This window comes from Musca domestica, unplaced genomic scaffold (assembly GCF_030504385.1).
Source record: "Musca domestica strain aabys unplaced genomic scaffold, Musca_domestica.polishedcontigs.V.1.1 1, whole genome shotgun sequence".
NCBI classification, from domain to species: Eukaryota; Metazoa; Arthropoda; class Insecta; order Diptera; family Muscidae; genus Musca; species Musca domestica.
This window is the reverse complement of record NW_026712114.1, coordinates 15,096,052-15,113,205: the sequence shown is the minus strand read 5'-3', so window position 1 is coordinate 15,113,205 and position 17,154 is coordinate 15,096,052. Positions and strand designations below refer to the sequence as shown.

The 17,154-nt window shown below is 36.9% G+C and overlaps 1 protein-coding gene across 1 annotated transcript in view; it reads right to left on the bottom strand.

Moving 5' to 3' along the window:
- LOC101893329 (dynein beta chain, ciliary) overlaps positions 1-17,154 on the bottom strand; it is a 118,072-nt gene that overhangs the window by 30,646 nt on the left and 70,272 nt on the right. Inside the window, exons 18-20 of the mRNA XM_059124302.1 lie at positions 11,375-11,404; positions 3,653-5,071; positions 34-300 (exon numbers count right to left, since the gene is read on the bottom strand). Of these exons, the coding sequence (XP_058980285.1) occupies positions 34-300; positions 3,653-5,071; positions 11,375-11,404 (1,716 nt within the window). The remainder of the gene's footprint in view (positions 1-33; positions 301-3,652; positions 5,072-11,374; positions 11,405-17,154) is intronic.

The following is a 17,154-nucleotide window of genomic DNA, read 5'->3' as shown; positions in this document are numbered from 1 at the left end:
TGTTCGTGAGCGTTGCTCTCAAAAACCACCAACCTTTATTGCCTCCTGTATGGTCTTTACTTGGACCGCAACCACCGACAATACCTCCACGGAAATGCGATTGAACTCATCAAAGCAGCCCCATGCTCCTGTCTGGGCCAGACCTTTGTATATATTACCACAGGATTTGTAGTCCATTTGTTCGGAACAATTGAATACATAAACCATTACACCCAGTGCACGTCCCAAATCTTTTGTGGTTTCCGTTTTGCCAGTACCAGCTGGCCCGGCAGGGGCGCCACCCATCACAAGATGCAATGACTTTTCATGTGTGTGTGTGTGTGTGCGTGGGTTGGTGTTGGGTTTTGCATGAATGCAAGGCGGATTTCGTTTCACAGCAAAGTTATGCATAAGAAAGACACCCAAAAAAAAAGCGAGAAAGAAGAAAAATCGGAAAAAAGAACGCAGTAAAAATCATTAAACATAAATATGAAATATTGAAAAGTAAAGCCATTTTCCGGCATCGGCAAGCGGGCAAAGATTAAATGAAGTGAAATGAACATTGGTTAAATTTTACAGGAATTTCGTGGTGAATGGCTACAGATTACCAAGAGCTGAGGGTCGTTGGGGCATCAAGAGATAGTTAAATGGAGCGATTCTTGGTTTTAAGTTCTGCACTGCTGCTGTTCGTGGGAACATTTTAAGTGGGGGCAACGAAGATTAATGGAAAACTTTATGAAATAATTGCTGGATTATGGCGAAAGATTTTGAACGGAAATAAAATAAAAGTGATTTTTTTTAACGACTGGCAAGAAAGACAAGGTTAATTTTTCGAAAGAGGACTGTGCAAATGACTGACTGGGAAATATTTTAGCCGGTCATTAAAGTTGAGCTGAATTGTGGCACCAAATTGGTAGCCAAAGAAGATTTTTAAAAAGGTTTTAAAATAATTGGTACTAATCAAGGTACAGGGTTGCCCATATTCGACGGACCCATGACTCTTTGGGCCCATTCCAAACGACGAGTCTTGTTCGCAGGCAACATTCTTTGCGTCAATTGAATTTTGTACGGGAACAAATGCAAATCAATGCGAATAATCCGTTGTAAAGTGGACCGAGCCATGCACAACTGCTGAGAACGGCGTTTTTGGGATGTTCTTGGGGACCTCTCAACACTGGCTCGTACGGCAGCGATATTCTCGGCCGATCGTCTTGGTCGACTTTTATATGGCCTCTTCGGATTAGAAAGAGCCTTACCAGTCGAAAATTGTTCGTGTAAACGCTTAATGGTGTTCTTAGAAGGCGCACTTCTCACATTTTTTTAATGTTTTAAAAGCACGTTGAGTTTTCACAATTGACTTCTTCTGTTGAATGTAAATTTCAACTAATTCAGAGCGCTCGCGTGGCGTGTATTGGTTCATGGTAAAAATCTGATTGGATTGACGCTTTAAACGCGGTATATCATTAAGCGATGTGACATCTCTGTCAAAAGTTATAGCGTTGCCAGATGGGTCCGTCGAATATGGGCAACCCTGTATATTAGATAATGTTAAGTTGGTAAATGTGATGAAACAAAAAGGTTTATTCACGAATTAAAAAAAAATATATATTTTTATGCCCCTGATACGGCAAAAATGTGCCTCACCGAAATAACGGTTTTAAACCATAGGTCCCTTGGACTAAATCCGTTTCAGGGCATTTGGAGTCGATCTAGCGATGTCCGTTCGCCGGTATTTTTATCTGTGTGGCTGGTGCGCACGATAACTCTCGAAGGGAGTATCCGATTTGGTCTAAACTTGGTAAATCGCAATATTATTATCAAACCTAGATCGAGTTCGGAGAAATTTCCAAAAAAAAGTATAAAATAAAATATATTTTGCGGCACAGAAAGAGAAAGGATTTTGCTCCAACTCTTTAAGTTCTTATATTTGCATCAGTGCTCAGTCAGGTGCGAATCTGATTCCATTCGGACTTGGTACATCTCAATATTTACAACAACGCAAGATCTGTAATAAAGTTGATAGGGATCGAACAATTTCTTCTGATACGCTCAAAAACGCTCGAAGAAAGCGGAATAAGCATCCAGCTCTCTCAAAATTTCACACATGCAAACATTTTTGCTTACATATGATATTTTGTGAAGATGATATATATCTTCGAAGACCTTCTAGGACTTCTCCCAAAAAAGGTCATCTTCGTCTGTCATAACTTGCGAAACAAATCAAACAAATCAAAGTGAAGGAAGTAATATAGTCCAAACATGGCACGTCGCAATATTTTTATGATATTTGCAGTGTGAGATAAAAAACTGCAACAAAAATAAAACGCTATAATTTTTAATTTTTTTTTATGCCCTCCACCATACTATGGAGGGTATATTAACTTTGTCATTCCGTTTGTAACTCCTCGAAATACTCATGTCAGACACAACAAAGTATATATATTCTTGATCAGCGTAAAATTCTAAGTCGATTTAGCGATGTCTGTCTGTCTGTCCGTCTGTCTGTTTTAATCACGCTATCTTTCGAACGAATTGAGATACAAGGCTAAAATTTTGCACACGGGTTTATTTTTACAGTAGGCACGTTAAGTTCGTAAATGGGCCATGTAGGTCCACGTTTTCATATAGCCCCCATATAACTGTACCTCCCGATATTCGGTATTTTGATGATTTTAGCGACATTATTAATCGGAATTGTTCAAAATTTGGTATTTGAAGATCGCAATGGATACTACATCCTAAGACAGAAAATTGTCTGTTCAGGTCCACGTCTTCGTATAGCCCCCATATAACAATACCTCCCTATATTCGGTATTTTGGCGATTTTAGCGTCTTTATTCACCAAATTTTTTTCAAATTACCCATTTAGAGTTCGTAATGGAAACTCCAGTCTGTGACAGAAAATTGTCTATGCAGGTCCAGGTCTTCGTATAGGCCCCATATACCAGTACCTCCCTATATTCGGTATTTTGACGAGTTTAGGTACAATACTCACCGAAGTTGTTTGAAATGTCGTATTTGAAGTTCGCAATGGATGCTACAGAATATGACAAAAAATTGTCTACGCAGGTTCAGGTCTTCGCACAGCTCCGATATAACGGTACCTCCCTATATTCTATACTTTGATGATTTTGGCTACATTACTCGCGTTTATTTCAAGTTCCGAATTTGAATTTGTTAATGACTCGTGAAAAATAATGCCTGTGTGGGTCCACGTCGTATAGGCACCAATATAACGGCAATATTCGGTATTTTTAAAATTTTAGCAAAATTTTTTCAGGATTTTATTTCCAAATTCGTTCCAAATGGTGGAGGGTACTCAAAGTTCGGCCCGGCCGAACTTACTGCTTTTTAACTTGTTTCTTTTAGAGTTTTATGTAGTTACGGGACAGTGATTAGATTTATGAAGGGACTGTCGGGAGCATTAAATTCGATTTCATAGACAATAAATTTAAATCTAACAGAAATTAAACCAAATGTAGCCCTTCTTATTTCAAGTAAGGAGCTCACCCTGAAGATACACAAATGCTATCTGAAGTAGATATACACATGCTCTCTGAATCAATATGGCTTCTCACTAAGAATCTAAAATTATTATTTTTTTTTTGTTTTAAGGGAAGCTAAAATATATGTTTTAAAAATAACTGATTTGAAATGTTCTGCATTCACTTACCTGCGTCAATGTAATGTAGCAACGATCTGTCAATGGAGTGATAACCAATCTCGAAGTATTTCCCAAATATTCATAGGCATAGCGGAATTCGGCATCACATATATTGGCAAAACAATCTTCGGTTACCAATGAATCCTCTTCGCCGCCCACTTCCGTCCAACGATGTCGCAGCTGACTTTGCCATTGAAAAGCAAACGAACTATCAACACGGGCCTGGATTATGCGCGAAACAACATCCCTCGAATGAACATCGATGGTACAAATTGTCATGATTTTCTGGCGATCTCCCGGTGTCAATTCGCCCAATAGGAGATTGATCAACGAATTGAGTTGTACGATTTGATTTTTATGTAAATCTTTCATGGCTGCCTCATAGCCCTCCTCCATCCAGGCAAAGGCTCGATTAACATCCGCCGTCCAAGAGATTTGACTGCAGCATAAAGCCACCTGGGCCGGCCAATCGTTGAGCCATTTGTCGCGTGACTTTTCCGATTGCACTTGCAGTGATTTGCCGAACATCTCATGGAGGGTATGGCGCATTTCGGAAATTAGAATTTGTAGCCATAGTTCCACACGTCCCTCACACAGAATACCATCGTCGGAGATGAATGGAACATATTCATTATTTTCCTTGGAATACATTCCAATGGCATTGTTGGTGCGATAAGAGGCAAAGGAGAGACGCAATATGGAATCGAAAAGTTTGATAAAATGCCGCTCGATAATTTGTGGATTATTGCCATTGGAGAGTATGTCCAGTAAGTCGGCTGAGGATATGAAATAAAAACGTGGAAATGCCAAACGTTTGGTTTCCAAATAATTATTTAAGGCCTTCTCACAAATCAAAAGACGCTTCTGCAGCTGCTCCAAGGCTTCGAAGACATAACGATGCTCAAGAACAATATCCATGGCGATTTTGACAGTTTGAATTTTAGACAAGAGATCGATGAACTCTTCATCAATATCCTCAAAGAATTCTGACTCTTTGGGCAGCTGGGCCCGTATGTCCGGTGAGCCAATGAAAATACACTCCAAATACACCCATTTACGTTGGACCTCAAACCAATTGGCAATGAACAACTCCACCCCGCTCAATACCCTTTGCCAATAGTTGAGCTTTTCCAGTAAGTAGTCAATATGTTTGGAAGTGGCTATATTTTGTATCTGCATTTGATTATCGTCCAAGGTTTCGATGAGTCCTTCCGAGACTTTTAGTAATATTACATTTGGGCGCCGTAGATGTGACTCCCGATCGAACTTAATTTGGGACCATACTGCCTTGATGTCATCTAGGATTTTGGTTACATTCATCTCCTTGATTGCTCGATCTACGGTATTTCGTATTTCCTCATCGTGTTTGTGAAGTTCCAGTTTCATCAGTTTATCCAGGGTGCTGGTGTTGTCCAATTTGAAAGAGAGCTATCCATGAAAAAAAGGGATATAAATTTAATTTTTATTTAACATTTTCTCAGAAGGCCTCAAAGGAGGCATAGGACATCCCAAACGAGGTCCTTTGATAAAAAATACCTCAAAGGAAATTTTATAATTTTTTTCTTCTATAAGAGACTTCAAATAAATCTTCTTATAGAATGGTCTAAAATTGGACCTCAAAGAACCTTTGTCATTGTCTTTGTTTTTGTTATTTTTTGCCTCTATTTAAATCTACTTACCTCCTTAGCTATCCTCATGTGTAATTATCAATAAATTTTACCTGGAATTCAAATTACATATATTTCATTAAAATCCCAAAAACCTCACTTGACCTGCTTAACTGGTTAATTCCCTAAAATTTCATTAAAATTAATTTTTCAGCAATCAGTATTTGTGTGCTAATACATCGAACATGTCCTTGCCGACTTGTGTTATCACAACAATTTACAATTTAGTATCCTTGAAGCCACAAATTAATAATCATCGTTCATTTATCCTGAATCCGAAGATACGATTTCATTCAAATTCGAATCAAAATAATGGGGACAAATCGGCCATAAATGAAGTAAGTGAACTCATTTGCATTGCCATTAACATTTGTAATTAAATGATAAGCAAATGTCATCGGCAATCGTTTGCAACAAATAGCAAAATTGTGAAGATAATATTTTGTGAAATTATCGATATTGGGTTGAACTGACAAAATCATGGCGGATGAAGGTTTTGTCTTAGAAGAGCGAAAGGTTTTCTAATAAAAAAGTGCACGTTCTACTATTATAAGAGCCAAAGGGAGCTGGATGTCTATAAAAGAGCTGGATGTCTCATAGACGAGCTGGATGTCTTCTAATAGATGAGCTGAAGGTCTTCTCATAGACGAGCTGGAGGTCTTCTCATAGAAGAGCTGGAGGTCTTCCCATAGAAGAGCTGGAGGTCTTCCCATAGAAGAGCTGGAGGTCTTCCCATAGAAGAGCTGGAGGTCTTCGCATAGAAGAGAGCTGCATGGAAAAGAGCTACAAGTCTTCGCATAGAAGAAAGCTACAGGTCTTCCCATAGAAGACAGCTGGAGTTCTTCGCATAGAAGAGAGCTGGAAGTCTTCTCATAGCAGAGCTCAAGGCCTCCTATTTTTTGAGCTTCTCATTCACATAGAGAAGCGGAAGTTCTTCTCGTAGAAGAACCGAAGGTTTTCTCAAAGACGAGGTATTCTCAGAGAGGACCTGTAAGTCTCCTCAGTCTCCTTAGAGAATATTAGTTCATCTCCTTAAAAATACATGTTTTTTCCTTCTTAGTTGGTCTTGGAGCAGGTGGTCTTCTCTTTATGGAAGACCAGTTGTTTTCTCCATGGAATGCCAGTATGCCTTTTTCTCAGAGAATACTAGTTGCTTCCTTATCTTAGAGAAGGTTGGTCTTCTCATTAAAGACCAGTGAATGTTCAGTCCTCAGATATGAGCAGTCGGTCTCCTCAGAGAAAACCAGGTGTTCATCCCATAGAAGACCAGTTGGTCCCCTCCGAGAAGTCACGTTGGTACCATAGAGGTCTGTTGGTCTCTTCTTAGAAGACTAGTTTGTTTCCTCAGAAAGGACCAGTTGGTCTCCTCAGGGGATAAGTTGGTCTCCTCAAAAAAGACCAGTTATCCTCCTCAGAAGACCTGGTGGTCTTTCTCTGAAAGAGAGAAAGTTATTTTCCTCAGAAGACCAGGTGGTATCTCAGGAAAGACCAGTTATTCTCCACTTCTCAAAGGTGACCAATTTCCCTTTCTCTCAGAGAGGACCAGTTGCTCTTTTTCTCAGAGAAGACCATTTGGTCTCCTCAAAGAAGACCAGTTGACCTTCTGATAGAAAATCGGTAGCACTTTGTTCAAATATCAAATTATTTTCATTTATCTCTTTATTCCATAAATATTTTTGTTTCGAATTATTAAATTTTTTCCATCCCAATATTTATTATGCTTTTATTATCATCTTCATCCCGTATGGCCATAACAACAAACGTACATGGTGAGTGTTTGTGTGGGTGTCTGTCGATGTCCGGAACATATGAACATATTTATTTGCATACTCGTACACATGCACAAATAATTTAATTCTATTTAATTTACACAGAATAAATATTAGTAATAAATAAATTATTAATGCTCATAAGTCACAATAATAATTCCAAGAATATGAATGGCTTGCAGGTCTGTAGACCAGACTGGACAGAAGGATGAGTGGGTGGGTGGATGGATAAATGAATGAATGGACGAATGGCATGAGTAATAGCTAGGCAATGGGGATACGAACAAATGATGTAATGGCTTCTTCAATTGCTGGGAGACAGGGAGTGAACTGGGCCATTAAACAATTGAAGTGAAATGTTTAAATGAGGGATTACCCGGTCAAAGGACGTGCCGGCTTGTTTATTCGTTTGTTGGTTACACTGACATATGTAAGGATATTTTAAGGATATCTTTTTATTTTATGTCATTATAAGTGTTTTTATATATGTCTATTTCGAATGAACATTGGACTTTTATGGACTGGTTCTACAACGCCCATGCTCTAGCTCTAGCTCTCTTTGAGAGCAGAGGATAGGATGTTAACAAAATGTAAGTGAATTGTTTGGTATAAGTGCGGCATTTTATTATTATCCTTACGCAATATTGTGTATTTTTTTTTTGCCCTTATCAAATGTTTAGGCGGAAGGTGACCGGTCAATCCTTCAGTTAAATTCGAATAAAAACGTATGTCTATTTAATGTCGAATGAATGAAAAAATATAAAAAAAAGTCCATTAATATAAAGTTTCGGGGAGTGAGAACGGGTGTGTCTGTGTGTGTATGTATGCATGTGGTCCTTTATGTCTGTTAGCCTCCACCATCACCAGAAATAATGCCTGGCATATGTATCGGAAATTAAATTTTCCTTGGAAGTGATACTGGCATTGGTTATTCCCTGAATGATAATTTTATTTGTTCTCGCAACTGCTCAAAAGGGATCTAGAAACAAATTGCGTTGAATTTCTGGTCAGAAAAAGGCTGATGGTGTTGCTTGTAAAGCGATTAAAATAGACAACTTTGTTAATTGGTCTTCGAGTGTTTTTTAATGAGATTATCAGTTGGTTATTGAAACAGAACGATGACAATTTTCAGTTATTGGTTAAAAGAACGACTTCATGAGATAGGAGCAGAAATGTATTTATTTTTTATTCATAGGGAATTCTCCCTTTGGAAAGAATAAATAAGTGAAAATAATAATATGTAGGGCCCTCCACCATGAGAAAACTTGAATTATAGCAAATCGACAACCTCAAAAAATTTTTATGAGGGTTATACCGTTACTGAAGGAAATTGAGAAAATCAAACGAGGCCAGGAGACTATATCAAAAACACAAAGACAAAATTTCAATTTTTGAATTAAGATTCCCGATTTTAAGCTCAAAAAGTCTTGAGCAATATTACAAATAATAATACGGTGATAATTTTGGTCAAACATTTAAATCCTCAAGGGAGTTACCCAAGGGGTCTTTTTGGTCCTTTTTATACCTTACACCACAAGGTGGTCAGGGTATTATGTCTTTGTGCATTTGTTTGTAACAGGCAAAAGGAAACGAGATAGACCCATAGTTCCTTTTGATGATCTGCATAGAATCACATTCTGAGTCGATTTATGCATGTCCGTCCGTCAAAAGTACAGTTCGCAATTATTGCCCTATCTAGATGAAATTGCACAAATCATTTGTTTGGCCCAAGGACGAACCCTATTGAAATTGGAGATAATCGGTCAAAATTTAGATATAGCTCCCATATATATCTTCTTCCGATTTGCCTTTTATTGTGCACCAAACGTGTAATATCAGCCCGAATAGTATGAAATTATGCACGTACGATCAGATTGGACCTCAAAATAAGTATGCCAAATTGAATCGAAATCGGTTCAGATATAACTATAGCTCCCATATATATTGTTCATCCGATTTGTTATTTTTGTCCTCCGCAGCCGTAATATGCACTCTGTAACAACAATATTTTGGGAAATATATCAAATACAACTCAGAAATACATTTGCTAAATTTTATCGAGATCGGTTCAGATTTGGATATAGCTCCCATATATAACTTCGTCCGATTTACCTTATATTGTGCACCAAACGTCTAATATTTGTCCAAATGGGATGGAATTTGGCACTTAGGACCGAATTCGGTCTAGAAGCTAGTATGTCAAATTTGTTGAAGATCGGTTCAGATATAGCTATAGCTCCCATATATGCTGTTCATCCGATTTGTTATATTTGTTACCCACAGCCGTAATATGCACTCCGTAACAACGATATTCAGGGAAATATATCAAATACAGCTCAGAAATATATTTTCCAAATTTTATGGTGATCGGTTCCGATTTGGATATAGCTCCCATATATATCTTTATCCGATTTCAAATCAATCGTGCACCAAATGGGCAATACAGGTCCGAATTTAAAAGATACAAATGCTTCGGTATATTTAGTCCTTTGAACTTTAAATTATAATTATAATCATAGCGTGTATGATGAAATGTTATTTTTTAGTGCCAACCTTGCTTCCAAAATACTCCAGACACAATAGTCCAACGGATTGGTATCCGGAGATTTTGGTGGCCACTGCGAGGAACCTCATTTTGTAACCATTCTTGGGTGGCGCGTGCTGAATGCGATGGTGCTGAGTCCAAATTGGAATGTCCAAAGTCTGCGGACAAAATGTTTGCGCGCACAAGGATTTAATACACCGCGATAATATTCGGCATTTATTCTAATACCAACAGAGAGCGACCATCGGCTGTTTTTGGCGGCACACCCTGATGGCCAACCGAAGGTGCACATTTTCAGCTCAACTCTTTGGCAAGTAAACACGATCATTTTGTTTGTTTACAAACTGCTGGATAACGATTGTTTTCTCATCGGAGAAAACCAAATTCGGCAGTTCACCACTTTTAGCCAAGCGAAGCAACTCTTTAGCTCTTTTGAGTCTATTTTCTGTCTGTTGCGGTGAAAGATCTTTTGTCCTTTTTGGAATTTCAATGGCTTTACCCCGAGCTCATTTTTCAATATTTGCCGAATGGAATATTGCGATATGTTCAGCTCACGAGCCATTTTTCGGGCACTGCGAGGCGGGTTTCGCTGAAGTCGCTTCTTTACTTTTCGAGGCATTTCTGCTGATGTTGCTGTTTTCTTCCGTCCACTTCCTTGACGTTGGGGTGCGCTACCAGTATTACGGTAACGAGCGATGGTAGGAGACACAAACGATTTATTCGGGTATAAAAAGGACCAAAAAGACCCTAGTGTGGCTCGCTTGAGGGTTAAACATTTCGACCAAAATAATTCTTGTATTTTTATCAGTAATGTTTCCCAGTAAACTATAAGTATATATAAATGAGCGGATTTCAAAGGAACCATTAACCTTCAAAAAACCTATACACGTGTCTCCTTTCTGGAGACGGCTGAGCTAATCTCTGACCAATCTAAAAAGCTAATTTTTGTCTATTTCGAAAGATGTTTGGTTTTGATTTCTCAGGTTATATGTTTTATGTCCCTATTATTTAATTTATGTGGAGGGGTGGAATCATATTACATCTTTGGCATAAATGCATTTTTTTAACACTATCTTCGAAATCCCTTCTTTGCTTTTACCCACATACATAGATTTTCTTAATAATAAATTACAAGATTACCATTTTCGGACATTTGGGCTGGCTATCAATAAGTCACGCAAAGAATTAATAAATAAAAATATAATAATAAATTATGTTTAAACATTTTCGAACATTTGTTCCAAGAAAATATGTAAATGAATTTTATTTTTGTCTAGTCATAAAATTTATTGAAATTATCGTATGGAAAAGCTTCAAGTCTAGCATAAACAAATGCTGGTTCATGGAAAAGAATCACACCCACCGCAGAACATTAAACTCTAACCCCCCAACGAAAATCTCAACATTTTAATTTCAATTGTTTTGGGATTTATGATCACAAAATACAAAATAATTTGTTGGGGAAACAACAAACATTGCCAAACAGTTGGCTGCCTGACTATGTGTCTGGCTGGTTGGCCAAGTCGATAAGATGGTAATTTGTTCGTTAAAATCGCCCACCTTCCAAGTGTTAAGTTGTTGTTTAACCCCTTTTGTAGATTTTATGGCCCATGGACAATTGAAATAAATTAACAAAAAGGGTCAAGTTGGGTCTTTGGCGATTAGAAGATAGAACATGAGGATTGCCACAGACATTTGGGACAATTGTTTTTGTTGTTTCTTTTTTCTTCGGCATTATAGCTGTACTTACCAGGTAATCCAGAGAGAAACGTTTGGCCAGCTAAATAAATGTTACAAGAGATTATTAGCAAAAGTTGTTAAATAACAATAAAAAATAAACAATTAGAAAAACATGAGATGAAAAATTGGGGTGGGTCATGTGGCAACATACACCAATACAACTGTGGGTAAGGTGATGCGAAAAATTGTGGATTTTTTTTTGAAAAATTTCATAAACGAACATCATGCCCAAAATATTTGGATTATTAAACACTTTTCTTCAGAGAAACACGTGGCGAATTATTTTTATTTTTTAGACCCCAAAATGATAATATATGCTTGATGAGCATACTATCTTTAGGAATTGTGGATTTCTTATATAACATTTCTCTAAGGACCTCTTGAAAAAATAGTTTTTTATACCCTATAGTATGGAGGGTATATTAAGTTTGTCATTTCGCTTTTAACTCCTCGACAAAATATTTTAGACCTCACCCTTTCTTCCGAACGAAATGAAGTAGGATGATACAATTTTACTCAGATGTATTTTAGGTATGTATTTTTGTATTTTTATACCCTCAGCCATATGGCTAGAGAGAATATATATTATTTGATACGGCCAAAACGTACCTCATCGAAATAACGGTTTTAGACCCTAGGTCTCTTTTGACCAAATCCGTTTCATGACATTTGGTGTCGATCTAGCAATGTCAGTCCGTCCGTCCATCGAATTATTATACCCCAAATTCGATGGAATTATTATACCCCAACCATATGGCTAAAGAGGGCATATATCATTTGATACGGCCAAAACGTGCATCACCGAAATAACGGTTTTAGACCCTAAGTCTCTTTGAACTTAATCCGGACATTTGGAGTCGATCTAGCAATGTCCGTCCGTCCATCCGTTTGTCTGTTTGGCTGGCTGGTGCGCACGATAACTCTCGAAGCGAGTATCCGATTTGGTAAAAACTTGGTATATCGTAGTTTTTATCAAACCTAGATCTAGCTCGGAGATGGACAATATCGATCCACTCCTTCTGGTAACTCCCCAACAAAAGGTCGACATTCTCAAAAAAATATTCCTCCACAAAGGGGTCAAAATTTTGAATATCCATGAAGCTCATAAAACGTGAAATAAACAACTGATTCCATTCACACGAGGCACATCTTAATATTCCTATCAACACAAGATCTGTTATAAAGATGGTAGAGGTCGGATCATTCCTTCTGGCACTTCTTCCACAAACGGTCAAAGTTTTGAATAACCAAAACGATTTTAAAATCGGAAATAAGCTTCCGGTTTTCTTCATATTTCACAGATCCCATTATTTCTGTTGCGAAGATGGGGTATATCGGCCCACTCCTTCTGGTACATTCCCCACAAAGTGCCAACATTTTGAATATCCATGAAGCTCATAAAACGCGAAATAAACATCTGATTCCATTCACACTAGGCAAATCTAAATATTTCTATCAACACAAGATCTGTTATAAAGATGGGTTTAAGATTTTGAAACACAAAACACTGAACGAAGCGAAATAAGCATCCAACTCTCTTCAAATTTCACACATACAAAAATATTTGCTAACACAAGATCTGTTGTAAAGATGATATATATATCTTCGAAACCCCTTCTGGTACCTCATCCACAAAGGGTCATAATTTTAAATATATTTATCTGTCATAACTTGGGTAACAAGTAAGCGATTCTTTACAACTTGCTATATCTGAATATTTCGCTCAACAAGAATCCTGAATAGGGAATTTATGATTTCGCATACAATTTGGATATAAATGTTTGATTTTCTTGTCATTTTGCCAATACCCATATTTTTATCGGTATTAGATGAACCTAAAACCTATCACATGAGAGTATGGCTGAGGGTATACATCTGTCGGCAAAACCGACTGATACTTTATAACTGGTTTTATAGATTTTCAAAAATGTTATTTTCTATAACTTTTCTTCATGAACTTCTGGAGCAAGTTCTTACATTTTTTCAAGAACCTCTGGCAAATAATCGTGAATTTTCATAAAAATTCTATATTTCAGGGCCTTCTGAAGTAAAAATTTGTGGAATTTTAGTAAAAGTTCTCTAACGGCCTTCTGGCGAAAATCGGTATTTTTTAACATTTTATAAATCCCATGTCAACATTTTTCGTGGACAAAAATCGAGTAATTTTTTTATAAATTTCTTCAATATTTAGGGGTTGAAATTGATTTTTTCAATTTGTCCTACAATTTTTTATACCCTACAACACTATGTGTGGGGGAATTATAAGTTTGATTGCGCCAAAAATTATGTAACACCTCGAAATATTGGTTTCCCACATAGGAAAGTATATATGGATCTTCCTATCTCGCCGAGATTAGTCGGTCTAGCTATATATGTCCGACCGTCCGTCTGTCCATGTTAATTTGTAATGAAGCTACAGGTCGCAATTATGAACCGGTCCTCGCGGAATTCAAAATGAGGTGGGGTTAGGGTCAGAATAGAACCCTATTGTTTTTGGGGATAATCGCATAATATTTAGGGGTTGAAATAGACCAAAAACAGAAAAAAATCCTGATTTTGCAGTTGCTCTATAGGCCACAATTATGAACCAATCGACGCGAAAATTTACATGGAGTGGGCAGAAACCTACCAATTTGGGCGGCCAGCGGATAATAAATAGCGGGTAAACTAGACCCTAACTTGTATGTAAGAAAATATGAAAATTTCCACTTAACCGCGAATATTTTCAATCCCAGCCAAATCACAAATACATAAGGAGATAACTTCTTGCCATTACAGTGATGCCAATAGCCAAGAAATCGGATATATAGCAAAATAGGTACAATATATATGTAAAAGAATTGATCTTATTTATTCTGCTTATAAATTAAAAACCTCTGGGCCGATTTTCACAATTACCATCAATTTGGAATCCGATTTTTTCAATTTGACTTAAAATTTTGAATTGTAAATTTTCTAAATTTTTACACCCTCCAACACTACGTTTTAAGGGTATTATATGCATATCGCAGTTATCGTCCGACCCTCACGAAATTTTGCATCTGGGTAGGGTTAGGGTCAGAATTAAAGCCTGGACTAAAAAAAAAATAATTTTTCCTAATTGTGTAGTCGCTTGGCACGGAATTTCGTATCAGAAGAGATTTAAGGACAGGGAAGGAGTCTAGCATTTTGTATGACTATTGGATTATATTTAGCTGTAAAATAGACCTCAACTTTCTTGTGAAATAGTTTTGAATACTTAACAACACTACGGAGTGCGTAAATATTGGCCAAATTCTCCGGGTCAAAAAACTAAGGATAACCTCTGGGCGGGCCTCTTTGATATTATTTCAAAAACGAAATCTCCCAAAATGGTTTTGAATATAAGGAGACTTCGAACATATTGTAGTGTTGCTTACTTGTTTTGAATTGTACATTTCTAAAGTTTTTCTACATTCCGCAACACTATTTGTTGAGGGTATTACATACAGGTCGCAATTATCGTCTGGTTCTCACGAAATTTTAAATATATATCTGAGATTTACAATCTGAAAATTAAAAATTTTAGGAACGCTATTATGATTTCTTGCCCGTAAATGCAAACTTATGAACTATCAATTAAGAAATTATGGGTGTTTAAATAGCATTTTTATAGACTTTCTTGTAAAAATAGTGCATTATTTTTAAAACATTTGTTGCTGTTGTAATAATACTAACCTAACCTAAAGTTTTTAGGATGAAGGTATATACTCTCCAACCTCTTCTGTTAAAGTACGTACATTCAAGCGTGAGATATATTACCGATTTTTTTTTGTCCACAGACAAATTCAATAGTCCCAATTTCACTTTTATTCTACACAGAATATCTTCACACCTTTTGGTACTTATTCCTGATTATATATTTCCGCTTACATCCCAATAACCTTGACCGAAAATAAAGGAAAATATAAACAGAAAACTTTAGTCCAATTATGTTATCAGTAGTCATTGTTATTTTTATACTCTACACCACAAGGTGGTCAGGGTATTATGTCTTTGTGCATTTATTTGTAACAGGCAAAAGGAAACGAGATAGACTCATAGTTCCTTTTGATGATCTGCATAGAATCACATTCTTAGTCGATTTATGCATGTCCGTCCGTCCGTCCGTCCGTCTGTTCGTCTGTCCATGTATTTTTGTAAACAAAGTACAGGTCGCATTTATTGCCCGATCCAGATGAAATTTTGCACAAATCATTTGTTTGGTCCAAGGACGAACCCTATTGAAATTGGAGATAATCGGTCAAAATTTAGATATAACTCCCATATATATCTTCGTCCGATTTGCCTTTTATTGTGCACCAAACGTGTAATATCAGTCCGAATAGTATGGAATTTTGCACATACGATCAGATTGCACCTGAAAATAAGTATGCCAAATTCGATCGAAATCGGTTCAGATATAGCTATAGCTCTCATATATATTTTTCATCCGATTTGTTATGTTTCTCCTTCGCAGCCGTAATATGCACTCTGTAACAACAATATTTGGGCAAATATATCAAATGCAGATCAGAAATACATTTGCTAAATTTTATCGAGATCGGTTCAGATTTGGATATATCTCCCATATATAACTTCGTCCGATTTACCTTTTATTGTGCAGCAAACGTCTAATATTTGCCCAAATGGGATGAAATTTGGCACTTAGGACCGAATTTTGTCTAGAAGCTAGTATGTCAAATTTGGTGAAGATCGGTTCAGATATAGCTATAGCTTCCATATATATTGTTCATCCGATTTGTTATATTTGTTACCCACAGCCGTAATATGCACTCCGTAACAACGATATTCAGGGAAATATATCAAATACAGCTCAGAAATATCTTTGCCAAATTTTATCGAGATCGGTTCAGCTCCCATATATATCTTTATCCGATTTCAAATTAATTGTGCACCAAATGGGCAATAAAAGTTCGAATTTAAAAGATACAAATGCTTCGGCATATTTAGTCCTTAGAATTTTAAATTATAAATATAATCATAGCGTGTATGATTGAATTCTCCCATAAAAACTTTTAATTGTTATGCGCAGCTCTACTAAATTAGCAATGTGGTGTAGGGTATCATAAAGTCGGCCCCGCCCGACTTTAAGACTTTCTTTACTGGTTTTGTTTTTGTGTGTTCTTCTCTCTCACATCTTTCCCCCTTTCGTAATTCAACCCAAAATGGACATAACAATATTATCTGTGGATCTGGTATTCCGGTAATTGTTATTTTCCTCCATTTCTGGTTAGCCACTGTTGTTGCTGCAGAGTAATTCGAAGGCTATGAACAATTATAACAGTCCTTGGTCTCTTGTCCTGTTTTTTTATGTTTCCTTGTTTTTAGAGGAAAATGAAGTGGCAATTTGTTGTTTAAAAGGGATTTGGCTAACCTATTATGAGTGGGGGTTGGATGATTGAAGGAGTTTGAGTGTGCTGCTGTTCAATGTTTAATCTGTTTGGTATTGGTCGAGTAAATTTATTTGTGGCCACCATTTGGTTTTGTTATACAATCCACCATACTATGGAAGGTATATTAACTTTGTCATTCCGTTTGTAACTCCTCGAAATACTCATGTCAGACCCAACAAAGTATATATATTCTTGATCAGCGTAAAATTCTTAGTCGATTTTGATAGATAGGTAACATTGAATAATTGAGGGATATGGCTCAGATGGATGCTTGCACAGACTTTCATGTAGTGGCATTGTAAAGGTATATTTAAAGCTTTACAAAGCAATTCACAAATAATTTAAGGCATTTAGACCTGGGAGGGAGTTAAACTCA